The sequence below is a fragment of the Vigna umbellata genome, chromosome 1 (genome assembly GCF_029865625.1).
Source record: "Vigna umbellata cultivar VRB3 chromosome 1, Vumbellata_1.0, whole genome shotgun sequence".
NCBI classification, from domain to species: Eukaryota; Viridiplantae; Streptophyta; class Magnoliopsida; order Fabales; family Fabaceae; genus Vigna; species Vigna umbellata.
The window spans coordinates 32,393,482-32,409,078 of record NC_142165.1 but is presented as its reverse complement, the minus strand read 5'-3'; the positions used below and the strand labels follow the sequence as shown (position 1 = coordinate 32,409,078).

At 34.9% G+C, this 15,597-nt stretch overlaps 1 protein-coding gene and 1 long non-coding RNA gene across 5 annotated transcripts; both read left to right on the top strand.

The window, feature by feature from the left end:
• Positions 1-910: 910 nt before the first annotated feature.
• Positions 911-1,794, top strand: LOC148205180 (uncharacterized). Its single transcript, XR_015786942.1, has 3 exons — positions 911-1,086; positions 1,167-1,415; positions 1,509-1,794. It is a non-coding gene; the product is annotated as an uncharacterized LOC148205180 (long non-coding RNA).
• A 10,197-nt stretch (positions 1,795-11,991) lies between these two features.
• LOC124822295 (uncharacterized) lies at positions 11,992-15,495 on the top strand. 4 transcript variants are annotated; one of them, XM_088102886.1, is made up of 5 exons: positions 11,992-12,008; positions 12,201-12,999; positions 13,110-14,382; positions 14,479-14,625; positions 14,724-15,495. In XM_088102886.1, exons 2-5 carry the CDS (start codon positions 12,952-12,954, stop codon positions 15,185-15,187), a joined length of 1,932 nt encoding a protein of 643 aa, XP_087959012.1. In that variant the 5' UTR covers positions 11,992-12,008; positions 12,201-12,951; the 3' UTR covers positions 15,188-15,495. The 4 variants fall into 4 exon arrangements, with proteins under 4 accessions (XP_087959012.1, XP_087959015.1, XP_087959014.1 ...); XM_088102889.1 differs by lacking the exon at positions 11,992-12,008 and having other exon boundaries at positions 12,015-12,287; positions 12,826-12,999; XM_088102888.1 differs by lacking the exon at positions 11,992-12,008 and having other exon boundaries at positions 12,015-12,287; positions 12,596-12,999.
• Positions 15,496-15,597: the final 102 nt, after the last annotated feature.

Sequence of the window (15,597 nt, the reverse complement as noted above, 5' to 3'; positions counted from 1 at the left end):
ATGAGATATTATGGTATAATAGAAGAGATATGGGAGGTTGATTACACCAAGTTTTCCGTTCCATTGTTCAAGTGTAAGTGGTTTGACAATAAGAGTGGTGTGAAAATAGATGACTCGGGTATGACACTGGTTGATTTTCGCAAGGTGGGTTATCGAGACGAACCGTTTATCATGGTACATCAACCATCTCAAGTTTTTTATGTCAAAGATCCTTCGTCTGACCATTGGTATGTTGCTCTTCAAGGCAAAAAACAAATTGAAGTTAACGAAGACAATCTAATTAATATTGATATTGCTGACAACCATTCATTTCAAACTACAACAAAGTTGGATGACCAATCTGTAGTTGACGATGATGTACATGCAATTCGGTCAGATCATGATGAGGGAATATACATATGATGAATCCATATCTTTATGTATGAATTTTCAATTTGGATACTATTACATGTTTTGTTAATTTATATGATATTACATAAGTCTTGAAAGAAAATTTAATGTTGTTATTTAATTTGACAGATATATGGCTGATCATCCACATTCTTCAGGGGATGAGGCTCCCCCACCCAGATCCACTAGAGGACCCACTAGGATGAAACAACTATTAATCAGGAAAAATAGTGGTGAAAGAACTCCGGTGAATGTGAATGTCACCACGGGTGTGGCAACTGGCCCCTATGCAGATGACTTCCGATCATACCTTGGAGTAGTGGCACGTGATAAGATTAGCATTCTCATTCCATCTTTTGATCATGTGTCCGAGGGTGATCGGAACATTATTTGGCAAGATATATTGGTAAGTTAGTTAATAGCATTTGAATTATAATTTGTTTATATTGATAATTTTGTACTAATACAACTTTATTATGTTTTTTTCAGATGACATTTGACATTCCAAATGTCCCAACACTTAGAAATAAGTGTTTGTCAACTGTTGCAGAAAATTTCAGAAACTTTAAAAGCAAGTTGACATCAAGGTACATCTTTGGACACCTTAAACATAAAACTCCATGTAATGCATATAAGTCCATTGATGAGGAGACTTGGCGGGTTTTTAAAGAGAGTCGGATGTTAGAGGAATGGCAGGTTAGTGTAGTTCATATTATTCAATTCCTCATTAACAAATATATATCATATGAACTCATTAATTAATGTGTATGTGACAGGCAATTAGAAGCAAAGCACAAGGAACAAGTGCTAAGAACAAAAACCCCCACCTATTATCTCGTGGTGGGTATAGGAAGCTTGAGGAGAAAATCCTCAAGCAAAAGGCAGATGCTATACCATCATCTCAGAGTGGTAGCCCTCCTCAGCCTCCTTCTCCACCGTCTAGACATGAGAAATGGAAGTTGGCCCGTATGCGACCATCGGGCACCTACTCTTCCGACACTGCATGAGAGATTTCTGAAAAAATTGTAAGTTATCACTGTTCCTAAAATAATAAATATTGTCATTATACATACTACATTAAACTATTTAAAGAATAATGGTGTTTTGTAATGTTACAGGACGCCTTGGTTGAGCAGAGCTCCCAAGGCCAATTCACTCCAGAGGGTCGCCAGGATATTCTTGCTGCTGCAATTGGACGACCTGAGCACCCTGGACGTGTACGTGCTGCAGGTCCTGGAGTAGGCATTACGGATTATTTTGGGAGCTCTTCTCGTCAGCCTTCATATTCGTACAGCGATACACAAAGGATGACAGAAGAGATCACAAAAAAGGTCCGACAAGACCTTATGCAGGAGATCAGGGCCGAGGTGAGGGCTGAATTCCAGATGCTCTACCAGGAGCAGTTTCAGAGCATGCGCCCGATGCAGTCTCCTATAGAGGAACATGTGGTCCCTCCCCCTCCCACAGGTAAACTTAATAAACATTTATGTGCAATTATTTCTATCTCTTGTATAATCTAACATTTACTCTGACAGGGAGAAGCGGCAAAGGAAGTTGTTCCGCATCAGCCATCCCAGAGGATGACATGGACGATGGTAGTCCATGTCTGCTATACATTTTAGAAGAAGATGAGATGGTGCTGGTAGCTCGTGGAACAGAGTTTAGGTCAGCGACTGTATGTCATGGTATGCAACTATTAGAGGATGAGGTGAAGGTCTCAGTGGATGAAATGATCATGCCAGATGCCTCGGTTCCACTGTCCACGGAAGAGATTTTCACTGTGGAACAAGCATATAAGTCGTTTATCACTTGGCCTAAATTTTTGGTTAAACCAGTTTCTGACCCCTCGGTATGAAATTCTTCTTTACACTTCTCAATTTTAAAGGTTTTTGATGTCAAAACTTATCTTATCTTTTCATGTAACAACAGACGCAGGAACAACAGAAGATTCCTCTATCTGAGGATGACCCTCTTTCTTCATTGCATCTACTTGCTGACATCCTTGATGATAAGCCTTTGGAGGTTCAGTATGATGCTAATGTATTTGGGCATGGCTCTGAGGTCCCAATATACCTTAATAGCCAAGATGTCCGTGAGCTTGCGTCGGGAACACAAGAGTTGAATATTTCAATTATTCAACTATGGACGATGTAAGTCTATGACCAATTATTTATATATAAAATTGATTTATATATCAAGTATCCTTATATCAAAGTTAATTTTTGATTTCAGGTATATGTTTGGGGTCGCTAATAAGTTGGGGCGTTCTGATGATTATGGATTCATTGATCCCCAAGAAATTCATGAATCAAATGATTTTGACCATATCAACATGAGTCTGATAAGAAGTTTTGGAAGGGGCAAGAAAATATACTTTTTGCCTTATATATCCGGGTAAGTGAACTTTGTTAACATAATAATGTTCCATATGTGATTTTAATATTTAATAGTTACGTTATTATGAATTTCAGGCGCCATTGGCAACTTCTTGTTATGTCTGTGCAAGACAACTATGCTTTGTGGTTCTGCTCATTGCACAGGCCTCCTCCCACACAACTCAGACAAGCAATTGATTGGTAAGAACCTCAATGTTTGGACTTTCTTTGTTATATAACTGAATGCTAAAACATTTTTTTATATACAGTTCTATTCCAGCAAGTATGATGATGGACGGGAGATCAATTGCTAAGAGTAGAAAGATTGCTTGGATTTCTCTCAAGGTTTGACATATGCTAAAGTCTGACTTTGTTATAATTGTTTTATAACAAATGTTATTCACTAACTATTATCAACTGTGATGATATATTGTAGTGTAACAGACAAAATGGGTCATATGAGTGTGGATACTATGTAATGTATTGGATGACCCATATTGTTCGTTCTCACATCACAAGAAGCTGGGAAACGGTAATATTTAACTTTAACAAATTTTGATTTTTTAACAAATGTTAAATTCATATACACTAATTAAAATGAATTGTCTTTTGCAGAGATTCAAGACTACTACACCAGTTCCTGAGAAGTCACTACTATTCATTAGGAACGCTGCTGCGAAGTATATAGTTAGATTATACAATAGCTCTTAGATTTAGATTTAAACAATGCATTTGATTAGATAGAATTTTCTTAGACTCTCTACTTTATTTGATGTTGAAATACATTTGAACATGTGTTTGTTATGTTGAAATTGAATTTCTGTAAATGTTTTTATATGCAGGTCTGTTTTTGTGGTAATGGATATCACAAAAACAGACCTGCAATTTTAAAAAACTGCAGGGGAATATGCCGCGGTTCTAACCATAACCGCGGCATATAGTGCTTCGTTTTTTTTTTACAAACGAGACATATGGCCGCGGTTTTGACACTAACCGCGGCATATTCGTCGGCCTATATGCCGCGGTTCAACCGCGGCATATAGTGCATTTTTTAATTTTTTTTTTTAAATTTTTTTAGGGTTTAGGCAGCGGTTCCCTAGACAACCGCGGCATATTCCGCAGCCTATATACCGCGGTTCGAACCGCGGTATAAAGTGTCTGACTTACTACCGCGGCTGAATATGCCGCGGTTCAAGAACCGCGACGTATAGTGAAAATGAACCGCGGTAAAAGCCCTTCGCTGCACTAGTGATTTTATCAAAGCCTGCTCAGAATCATAACAACGTTAAGAGATATGAGGATATTCAAGGAATATCTCTTACATGCTTTATGCCTACTCTTTTCGTAAACTCAGGACAATTGCTCTGTTAGGACTCGACATAACTTCTAACTCTACCTTAAAGGCTACATCTCTAGAAGAAAGTCAAAAGCTCTAACTTCAAAAGATCTTTTTCCAAGTTTTCAAAAGTTCTTTGTAATATTTTATATCCTCTTTACAAGAGTTATCTTCTATCTTATTAGTTTTCAAAAACACCTTTGATGTGTTTGATTAAGAAGTTAATTAAAACACTTGTAAAGTTTAACTTAGTGGAGTTACATGTTCTATAAAGTTGGTGTAGTGTTGATACCAAGAGTAGTGAAACTCGTCTAATAAGTTTGGTTAATTTTGTAAACTATAAGTGGTTAAACTCATTTTTAGTAGAATCCCTAAAAAATTTAAGTGAAAATTGGGCATAGCTCAGTTTGAGTGAACTAGTATAAAATCAAAGTGTGTTTTTCTGCCTTTCTGTTTAAATTGTTTTCCATTCAAAGCTTTCTTTAAACCTAAGTGTTTAACTACTATTGCAAATCGTTTAACCCCTGCAAAGTAATATTAAACACTATTTGTGAAAAGTTTTTAAAATATTATTCAAACCCTCCTGAAAAGCGATTGTTAGTAAGTTGCGTACGAGAGTTACAGTAGAAACCTGGTTCATGATGTTGAGATCACTATTGGTTCTATTAATTATTGTGATGACACATTTTGAACATGAGGTGATATATTTTATGCAATGAAATCTTTTATGTGTTAAATTATTAAAGTATATAATCGATTGAGATGTTTTATGTTCATGTTAGCTCACCATTACTTGTATGTGGTTGACTGTGATGATCATATTCTATACGCAAGCATATGTTGGTGCAAATGTTGGTAAGGATATGCGTTGGGGCTTAGAGGGAACAATGTTATTGAAAAATGCTATGGATTAATGTAATAAAGTTTGTGATGTCTTATAAATAGTGGATCCATTTTGCATATCTCTTGTTCAAGTTATCATGCCCTTTCAATTACTTTAAAGCATGATCATTATGAATGACAAATTCTTTAGAAAAAATGTAATGTTGTTATACTTGCAATTCCCTAATTAATACATACAGTTCCTTATCATATGTAGGATAGTTAATGACAACCCCTTTTAATTTCTCACTAAAACAAGTTATTGGGTTCCCTCTTATACAACTCTTATTCTTATCCCAAATGCATCACATTTAAGTTCAAAAGAGTTAGCGAAGTTAGGAAAAACAAGTATGGATGAATGTGTTAACTTATCATTCAAAACATCAAAAGCTTTCTCTTATTTTTCTCTCCGTTTAAAGGGTACATTCTTCTTGACTACTTCATTTAAAGGTGTAGCTATAGTATTGAAATCTTTCACCAACCTCTTATAAAATCTAGCAAGCACATGGAAGCTTTTTTACCTCACTCTTATTTTTAGGAGTTGGACATTCCTTAATTGCATTTATTTTCTCTTTATCAAAATGCACTCTCTTATATTTAATAACCACAAATCCCAAGAACAAATGATCTTTACAAAATGAGATTTTCCAAATTAGCATATACAATCTTTCTTTTCTTAAATACATACAAAACAAATTTTAATTGGTCTATATGTTGATCTAAATTTTTAGTGTACATAATAATGTTATCAAAATAAAGAATCACAAGTTTTCCTAAGAACTCTCTCAATAAATGATTCATTAATCTCATGAAAATACTCAACACATTTGTCAAAAAAAAATAGAGTACTTTCCATTCATACATATTTTGTTTTAAAAGTTGTTTCCCATTCATCTCTTTTCTAAATTCTAATATGATTATATTAACTTTTTAAATTTCTATTTTAGAGAATCAACAAGATTCATACAATTCATCAAGAAAATCATCTATTAAAATACTAAAAAAAAATTTATACTTTTTAACATTTTTTAAGAAAAAAATAACATTTTGTGTCATATTAAAATTGATTTAGTAAACTCTAATTAGTAACATCACAATTTAACTAAAATTTAATTTTATATTATATATGTATTTTTTTTCCCTACTACTACTCATAGTCATTGTTCACGAACTTTTCCATATTTAACATTATAGATAGAAATCTTTCGGCAAATAATTATACCTAAACCTATTTTACATAAGTATTTTCTTCCGTGGGAAATGTTCATTTACCAAATTCTACATACGATTATGTTTCGTCAAAGTAATTGATTTTTTTAAAATGATAAACATACACTTTTATGAGGGGTACACTGCACATGTTGATTAAATTAGTATAATATTTTGATTAAATTAGTATATTGTTAGTTAACATATATATAAATAAATATGTCAATTATAATACAATCAAACTATACATAACCATTAAATAGTCAAATTAAACCCTCATAATTAATTGTCTTTTGATTATGATGGAGAAACATGACATTTTATTTTATTTTATTTAAGACCGCCATATTTTAGTTTAACTATTACAATATTTTGATTAAATTAGTATAATTGTTTATTTATGAAATTGGTATATGTAATTTTAGTACATGAAGATTTAATTAGAGATGAAAAAAATAATTGTGTTCGATATTTGCAAATAAAATTTGTTGCAAATAATTGATAATTACCAATATTTATTATTTGTGGATAATAGTAGTATTTTAATATCGATTTATAAAAGCTGAAATGTTATATCTACTCCTTACATCCAAAATAATAAAACTAAAATCTAATTTATATTTTATTAGATTGTATTTAATTAAAATTAATTTATATTTTATTAGATTAAATTTAATTTATATTTAATTTAATTTATTATTTTACATTTTTTTATTTTATTTATATTTTATTTTAAAATTTTATATAATATTTTTTTTTAAATATCTGTATGTACGAATATTCAGTCGATAATAGATAATTTTTTTTATGTTAAGTAGTGATAAATATTATCCATATATAAACGGATTCAGTTATAAGTTACATTTAGAAATATTCTTCTTTTTTATTGGTCTGGAAGTGAATCAAGTAAATGAAACATGATTGATAATATAAAGTAAATGTTCATCAAAGTAAATAAAACTTCATTTATGTAAATGTCAACCAAAAATTTGGTGAGTATGAATGTTGATCATCAAATAAGTAAATTTGGTTTAAAGTAAGGAAAAAATAATCAATTAAGAACACAATGTTATTATAGTAAAAACATAAAGTCCAGTGCAGAAAGGGCTTTAGACGTTCGTTCTTTTGGTCTTTTGACGTCCGACCTTCCCCCGACGTCTTTGTGGGTGACGTTACTCAGACGTCGGGGGTCCACATCGGACGTGTATATAGACGTCCGATGTGTCAGGCCCGACGCCTATCCAGACTTCCGGTGTACACCTCGGACGTCCACGTAGACGTCCCACGTGCTCGTCAGACGTTCGTGACGACCACCTCCTGAATTGTTTTGTGGTAGGGCTGGGGTTGGACGTTCGTTTGTGCACTGCAAGACGTCCGTTTGTGCTTCGGCCGGCGCTACTAGAGCGCTTCGCTAACTCGAAGCCTCTCGGTAAATCTAACTTCGCTAACGCTCGGCTAAGTCTTGAACCGTCGCGCTTATCTTGCTCCCGGTAAATCTAGCTTCTCAGTAACAAAAGCGCTTATCTTGCTCCCGCTTCCTCGCATCTGCGCTCGTCAAGCCAACTTTGCTTTGTGGGAGGTGAAACTGCGGTTGAAGCGGACATTTCGAAATGACAGCATCGATGAGCCCCCCTGCTTGCAGAAATGAATGGATCAGAAGGGGGGGCTGGGTTCTATTTCCGGGCCGGGGCGGGAGGTGAAGGCCATAAGATTGCCCTCCCGGTGAGGAAGAGAGGAAAAGGGTGTTGTCATCTAAATAAGTGAAACTCTCGACGTCCATTTTGGGGGGGACGTCTAAGAGGCTGGACAATCACCTCTTCAACTCCCCTCTGTCAGCCCCTTAAACGTCCGTTGTGGAGGGGGCCGAACGTCTATAATATTATAGACGTCCGTCTCCCTCCACAACGGACGTTTAAGGGGCTGAAGACAATTAATTCTTTAACCACCCTGTCAGCACCCGAAACGTCCGATATGGTTATAGACGTCCGTCCCCCTCCACAACGGACGTTTAAGGGGTTGAAGACAATTAATTCTTCAACCACCCTGTCAGCACCCGAAACGTCCGATATGGGGGACAGACGTCTATATAATTGTAGACGTTTGTCCCCTTCCACAACGAATGTTTTGGGTGCTGACAGGGTGGTTGAAAAATTAATTGTCTTCAGCTCCTTAAACGTCCGTTGTGGTGGGACGGACGTCTATATAATTGTAGACGTCCGTCCCCTCCACAACGGACGTTTCGGGTGCTGACAGGGTGGTTGAAGAATTAATTGTCTTCAGCCCCTTAAACGTCCGTTGTGGGGGGACGGACGTCTATAATATTATAGACGTTCGTCCCCCTCCACAACGGACGTTTAAGGGGCTGAAAACAATTAACTCTTCAACCCCTGTCAGCACCCGAAACGTCCGATATTGTGGGACGGACATCTACAATTATATAGACGTTCGTCCCCCTCCACACCGGACGTTTCGGGTGCTGACAGGGTGGAGTTGAAGAGGTGATTGTCCAGCCTCTTAGACGTCCGTTGGTGGGGCCGGGACGTCTATAATTATATAGACATCCGTCCCCCCGACAACGGACATCGATAATTTCACTTATTTACGGATATGCCACCGGTCAATTATTTACGTTGGGACTGTTGAGGACGGACGTCTATGGGGTGACGTTAAAGGCCATTTCTGCACTACTTAATGTATTAAATTTTGTATTTATTGTTTTTTTGTTTAATGTAATTTCTTTTTTTAAAGGAAAATTATTTAAGGAATTTTTCAAATGATACGATTTGGATATCGCACATTTGTACTATAATTAAAATTTTATTGAGACATAAAATTAAAATTTGACCATGATACAATTAAGGACTCTATGATAGGTATTGTCACAATTTGACACTCCTTAAGGAGTGTTTCTACCTGCATCTCACTAGTCTTGTCTTGCACCTTTCAATTTTTGTATTATTCCAATTATGTCCCTATCACCCTGTGAGAACACATAAAATATTTTGACTGCTTTTGTTTGGATGAGGGTTGCATAGTTGTTCGCACTTGGAAGTGTGGCTGTAATTTGAAACGGTCTAAGCATAGTTGGAGGTGTGGTAAATCATGCGTGCAGTTCGAAATGCGGTTCTGTACTTAGAAGTGCGGTGAAGCTTTTTTATTCTACATTTATTACATTTAATTATTTCTTAATTTTATTTACTTTGAACTTGGAAGTATGGTGAAAACTTTTTCATTCTACATTTATTATATTTAAGTGAGAAAGAAGAGAGAGAGAAAAAGCTCGAACATTACAGGAAATGCAGAGAGAGAAGAAAAAGTGCAGATTCGTCAGCTAGAGTTAACTCCGTTTATATGAATTTAACGGAAGGGATCTAATTGATACAATTTATACTACTTTGGGATAAAATAGAAGCATTTTTAAAACCGGGTACTAAACGAAAATTCAGCTCTTAACTTGGGGACGAAATAACCTACTAAGCCATTAGTTTATTTAAATATTAAACATCTTGTGGTTAATATTTTGTAATTTGTATTTTATTTTTGTATTTCATATTTATTTAAATTTTTTTAATATAATTATTTTTTCTGAATTTTGAAAATTTAATTTATTTTTTAAAGTTTTTGAATCTATAATTATTAATATTTTATCTTTTAATATGAATTATTATTTAGTTATTTGTTGTATACTTTTTGTTTTTATTCATTTATTAATTTAAATTTAATTTGTTGTATTTTTGTGGTTTTTTTAAACTTTTTATAATGAATTGTTAACATTTTTTTAATTGTTAATTTTTATTATATTTAATATTTATTTAATATTGTTTATAATATAATTAATTTGAAATTTATATTTGTTTGTTAATAGGTAATGTTTTTGAAATTATCTATTTATTTAAAAGATATTTATTATGCGCAAGTTTTAATTTTTAAACTAATAAAAAAATAAAAACAAATCAAATTCAAAAAATAGTAAATCAAAACAAAAAGAAAAAGAATAAAACATTCATTCACTCCATTTTCTGTTACGGCCAATTGAGCGGCACTTCTAATTGTAGCTACCGCAATTCCAACTGTGGTTTTGTATCAACCGTTTTTTCAATTTCGACGCGATGTGTACTGCACTTCTAACTGCGATTACGGGGTGAATGACAACCTCTGCAACCGCTCTTTCGCCGGCGTGCTCTCAACCACTACGTCTCGACTCGACCTTCGTCGCATCCAACCCAGAAATGCATCCAATCCAGACTTTCGTCCCATCCAACCCATAAATGCATCCAACCCAGCACCGACGTCCTCTCAACCACTAAGGTCACGACCTTCATCCCATCCAACCCAAAAATACATCCAACCAAGAAATGCATTCCAGCACATACAAACAACACATATAAATACCACATATAAATAACAGTCAAAAGATTTTCTATAATTATGTGGTTCTGACAGGGGCACCATTGAAATAATAAAAAAATTAGAAAGTGTAGGATGAGACCGGTGAGGTGCAGACAAAAGCACTCATGCTTGAGATTGAAGATGTTAGCCTTTTGAACATAACACTCATATGATTGACCTAACTAATTTGTTATTAAATTACATATAAAAAACATGCTTAAATATATTATTTGGAATCATATTTCATACGCCACACTTAAGTGTTTATAATAAATATATGCTTAAGTGTTTTTAATAAATATAAAAGAAAATAAATTGTTTTTAATCTCAATCTTTAATAATAAAGTTTAACACACCTGAATTTTACAAAAACAAAAACTAATTAATTATTACTCTTTGTTATAACCACTGAGTAATTACCTTTATAAAATAGTAATTTAAAATATGCAATGGAATATATGTAGTTAGAGATTGAAGAGGAATAAAAACCCATAAAAAGAAAACACACCTTTTTATTAATCAGACGCAATTGCAGAGTAACAGGTATCATTCTTACAATCATGAAAAGAAAAAATACTTTTTTATTAATCATACAAAATGTACACTGAAAAATATCTACATCTACACGAAAAGGAATAGTGGTTAGTATTTGAGTGATTGAAAAGGAGAGAAACCATAAAAAGAAAAATACACCTTTATATTACTCATATTGTACTGAAAAAATATCTAAACATTAGTGACTGAAGAGAGAAAAACTCCTTGTTCAGAATCTTTAAATTCAATCAACATATTATCCGACTTAAAAATTAAAATTCTATCACAATTTTATTTTTAAAAAACATTAAAAGATAATTTTTATTACTATTTTATCTTTAAAAGAACATATAAAAAAGAAAGAGAAATCATAAAGAAAAAAATACACACCTTTTTATTATTCACACAATTGCACACAGAAAAGGATCTACATGAAAAGGTACAATACTTGGTATAATAGCGATTGAAGACAGAAAACTCACCAAAAAAAATATACTTTTCATTAACCACACGCAATTGGACACACAAAATGTTTACAAATAGAGAGACAGCTGAGAAAAAAAAAGGAATAAAATAAACAGTCTGATATTGAAAAATACACAGAAAACATTTTAGTTAATATAGGAAGAGTAAAACTTATATAAATAAGGGAGTAATGGCAATTTAAGTTTGAACAGACTCTAAAGTTGATCATAAATTTGCTCGGACTTCAAAATCGATAATGAAGCCAATTAAATTTTGGTGTTATGCTGCTGCAGAAGTGAGAGAAAAAAAAAAGGTGATAGAGAATTTTGAAGAATATAAATACTGAGTTATGCATGGCCTACATGTGTGTGGCATATACACACTAAATTAATAGAATATCACACGTCCCTCTTTCCGTGATTTCACAGGTACAAACTAGAAAGATAGAAAAAACCTCTTTCTCTTTCTCTTCTTTTTCTTTCTCATTCTTAACGATAAATACTAACTACCTCTCTGTGTTTCTCTTCGTCTGGTGTTTTGCATTTGCATTTCTTACACGACATCACGTGACGACACCACATAACACAATCTTAACTTTATAACTATTGAGCATCCCAAAGCTTTTGAAGATTCCCGAGCAAAAGCACAGATACTGTTTGAGAGGTTATTGTTGTCTTTGAGGAGCTGGCTCTGTTCTACTTTACAAGGTTCGTCTTTTCTGCACTAATGCTACCAATTCTCGCCGCAATTTTCGTGTGGTTGTGCCTGCTTTAGAATCATGAGCAGAGGAGGCATTAGGGTGTGTATCCCTTTTGACTTGTGTTTCAATCATTCAAGTCTTGTATTCATTTAGCCACTTCATTCTTCTTCTTATTGTATCTCAGAGGTGTATATAGTTTAGAGTGTTTATGAAGTTATTATCTGATTTTCATTGTTTCATTTGGGATTTCATGAGATGAATGTTTGGCACATTTATTTGCTTCTTTTTTTATTATTGTTCTTCAACTGGGTATAGGCCTGTTTGGAGAGGAAGATATTGTGGACTGTGGACACACAGAACTCTGGCCAACTCTCTAGAGATATCTTCACAAACCGGAATAGGCTTTGGTCTTTTTCTTTCTGGTTTTCTGATTTGCTCAGAGAGAGTGTTTTCTCTTCTCCAGCGCCTTCCCATTGATTATGGCTAACATTTGGTTCAATGTGATTGCTGAACTACTAGTGTGGTTTTTTGTATTGTTGTGAAAGGAAGAAAATTGTAGATTTATGTGGAAAGCTGTCTAGGATTTCTTATAAGAAAGTGCAACCGACTCAAAAGCCATAGAGAAGATAAAATTGAAGGGTTGGAACAAACCTTATCTTTTGGTGGCAATCATGGCTATGTGCTTCTCTATTTTGACTGTAAGGAAGGAGAAATACAAGGTAAGAAAGTCAATTAGGATTTGTGTCTCTTGTTTTTTTTTATGGAGTTCCTATAAAACTTGTGAATTGTGATTGAATTTATATTATCTCAATTTTGTTTGTTTATTCAGGGAAGTGGAAGTGGAAGGTCTTCAAAGGAAGACTTTAGCACTCTACTTGCCAAACTACAATCTTCAAAAATAGCATCAGTGCCAACCACTTTTGATGCCACATTATCCAATGGTATTCCCAAAAATTCAAGTTTCAATTCAGGGGTTATGAGTCCTGATACTTGTGTGGAGGCTGAAGTACGGGAGGCTTATGAACGGGAAGATGAGGATGAAGATTCACTGAAGATCAAGAGGGAAATCTCTGATTTTCATCTCCAAGATCATGAAGCTGTTGCAGACAAAGGATATGGTGCCACTGATAAAGAAATAGAGTATCCTATTTTGTATGAAAATCAAGTCAACGAAGAATCGGATGACAGAACCGACAAATACAGCCAAAAGAGTGTTGAAACAACCGAAAGTGGACTCGTCAGTGATCCTGGGATTCGCAAAGCTGATTTGTGGACTTCTGCAAAGTTCAAGAGACACTTCTCTAACCTTGAAAAGTTTGATGAGCATGGTACGAAAACTCGTTTTTTGTCAGCTTTAAAGTCAAAGCCTTTTGATGATTTTAAGGAATTATCAGCAATGGTTAATCTTGAAAGCCCTTGGTCAGTGAAGAGTCACTACAGTGCTGATAGAGTAGTGCTGAAAAGGCATTCTTCAAGTCAGTTACTTCCTTCTGGAAAGAAAAAATTGTGGTGGAAAATGATCCTGCGGAGCCACAGGAACATACACAGAACTTTCTCTGGCAATTCAACGCTGGTTCCTGCCAGTGCTGCATTAAATAGTGGGTACTCTTCAGACATCCTTGAACCAAAACAAGGAAAGACAATGAGGCCTGTGAAATCCTCTGGTTCAATTACTGCAGAATCCTTTAACAAAAGAAGAACTGGTAAAAGTACAGATAATAAAAAGGGGAGCAGGTTTCAAAGTGACCAATGGCTTGCTTTCTCCAAAGCGTCGTCATCCTCTTTTGCCAGAGTGGATGCATGGGTGAAAGGTCTTGAAATTCAACAACTACTTCCTGAGGATGATTTTGATGTTGACAATGGCAGAAGCATAACCTTCCCACCTTCCCCTGATACTGGTGGAACAATGATGAGAGCCACATCTCAGTTGACTTATGCAGATGCCAATTTTTCAAAAGAGACTTTAACTGCCATTAGTGTAGTCCAGTCTCTAAATCCAGCTTCATCTATTGCTCACATATCTGGTATTGGTGTAAAAGCCATCCCTGCTATTTCACACTTATCCAATCTCCGCTCTGTCAACCTGTCAAACAATTTCATAGGTACAACTTGGAACTAGAATGTAGCACTTGATGCAACATCAATAAATCAATCACTAACTGCATTTACTGATTCATTTCTTAACGTTGACCATGCAGCTCACATCTCACCGGGATTTCTACCAAAGGGTATTCAAACACTTAACTTGTCAAGAAACAAGATCAGCACTCTTGACGGCCTCAGAGAATTGACCAAGTTGCGGGTAATTGACCTGAGTTACAACCGCATCTCAAGAATTGGACAAGGTTAGCTTTGATATAAGTTGATGCTCAAAGATGTTAGCATTTCAAATTTGTTTAGCCTTCATTTTCAGTTTTTTCCATTTCATTGTGTGGTTTGTCAGGTTTGTCAAGTTGCACACTTGTCAAAGAACTATATCTTGTGGGGAACAAGATAAGTGATGCTGAAGGGCTACACAGGCTATTGAAACTAACACTTCTAGATTTGAGCTTCAACAAGATCACAACAACAAAAGCAATAGGCCAGCTAGTAGCTAACTACAACTCACTTAAGGCTCTTAATCTGCTGGGAAATCCAATTGAAAGAAACATCAGCTATGGCGAGCTAACTAAAGCAGTCTCTGGTCTTCTTCCAAAGTTGGTGTACCTTAACAAGCAACCACTCAAGGCTCAAAGGACACGCGAAATATTAAGTGACAGTGTTGCCAGAGCTGCCCTTGGGAACAGCACGCGGAGCTGTGACAAAAGATCAATAAGAAAACTTACTCATGGAGGATCAACTCTTTCCAAAGGGTATAGAAGAAGTGCAAGTGCTTCCCACAAAAGCACGAACCGAACAAGGAGGTGAAAAATCGGTTTTTAGTGCTTGTAGAAGGAACAACTCAATGGGACATGTTTCATATGGTTCTTTTCTTTGCAATGTTACACCAGAGGAAAATGTGTTATAGGTGTTGCTGCCTCTTGATTTGTTTTTTTGATAAAATGATCCATAATCATGTAGTGGCATCAAGCCCAAAGGGCTCTAACATGAGGGAGTGTGTCAGACTTATATGTGAAAGCCATTATTTGCTTTCATCCTACAGTCTGAACTTTTGAAATGTTTTTTGATTGTAACATTGTCAAGTTTTGAAGTAATGGACTCTTCTTTGTCTCCAACTTTGGTGTGTGGAACTTGATATGACATATGATCATCTGGGTTTCAGAAATTCTATGGAAAATATACAAATTGAATAATTGGGTGGCCCATTGGTATCCATC

What these genes read in the sequence shown, in the direction of transcription:
- LOC124822295 (XM_088102886.1), top strand. Translation starts at nt 12,952, where the DNA reads ATGGCTATGTGCTTCTCTATTTTGACTGTAAGGAAGGAGAAATACAAG. An exon ending in CCTGTCAAACAATTTCATAG is followed by an intron (nt 14,383 to 14,478) that starts GTACAACTTGGA and finishes TTGACCATGCAG; the next exon opens with CTCACATCTCACCGGGATTT. An exon ending in CATCTCAAGAATTGGACAAG is followed by an intron (nt 14,626 to 14,723) that starts GTTAGCTTTGAT and finishes GTGGTTTGTCAG; the next exon opens with GTTTGTCAAGTTGCACACTT.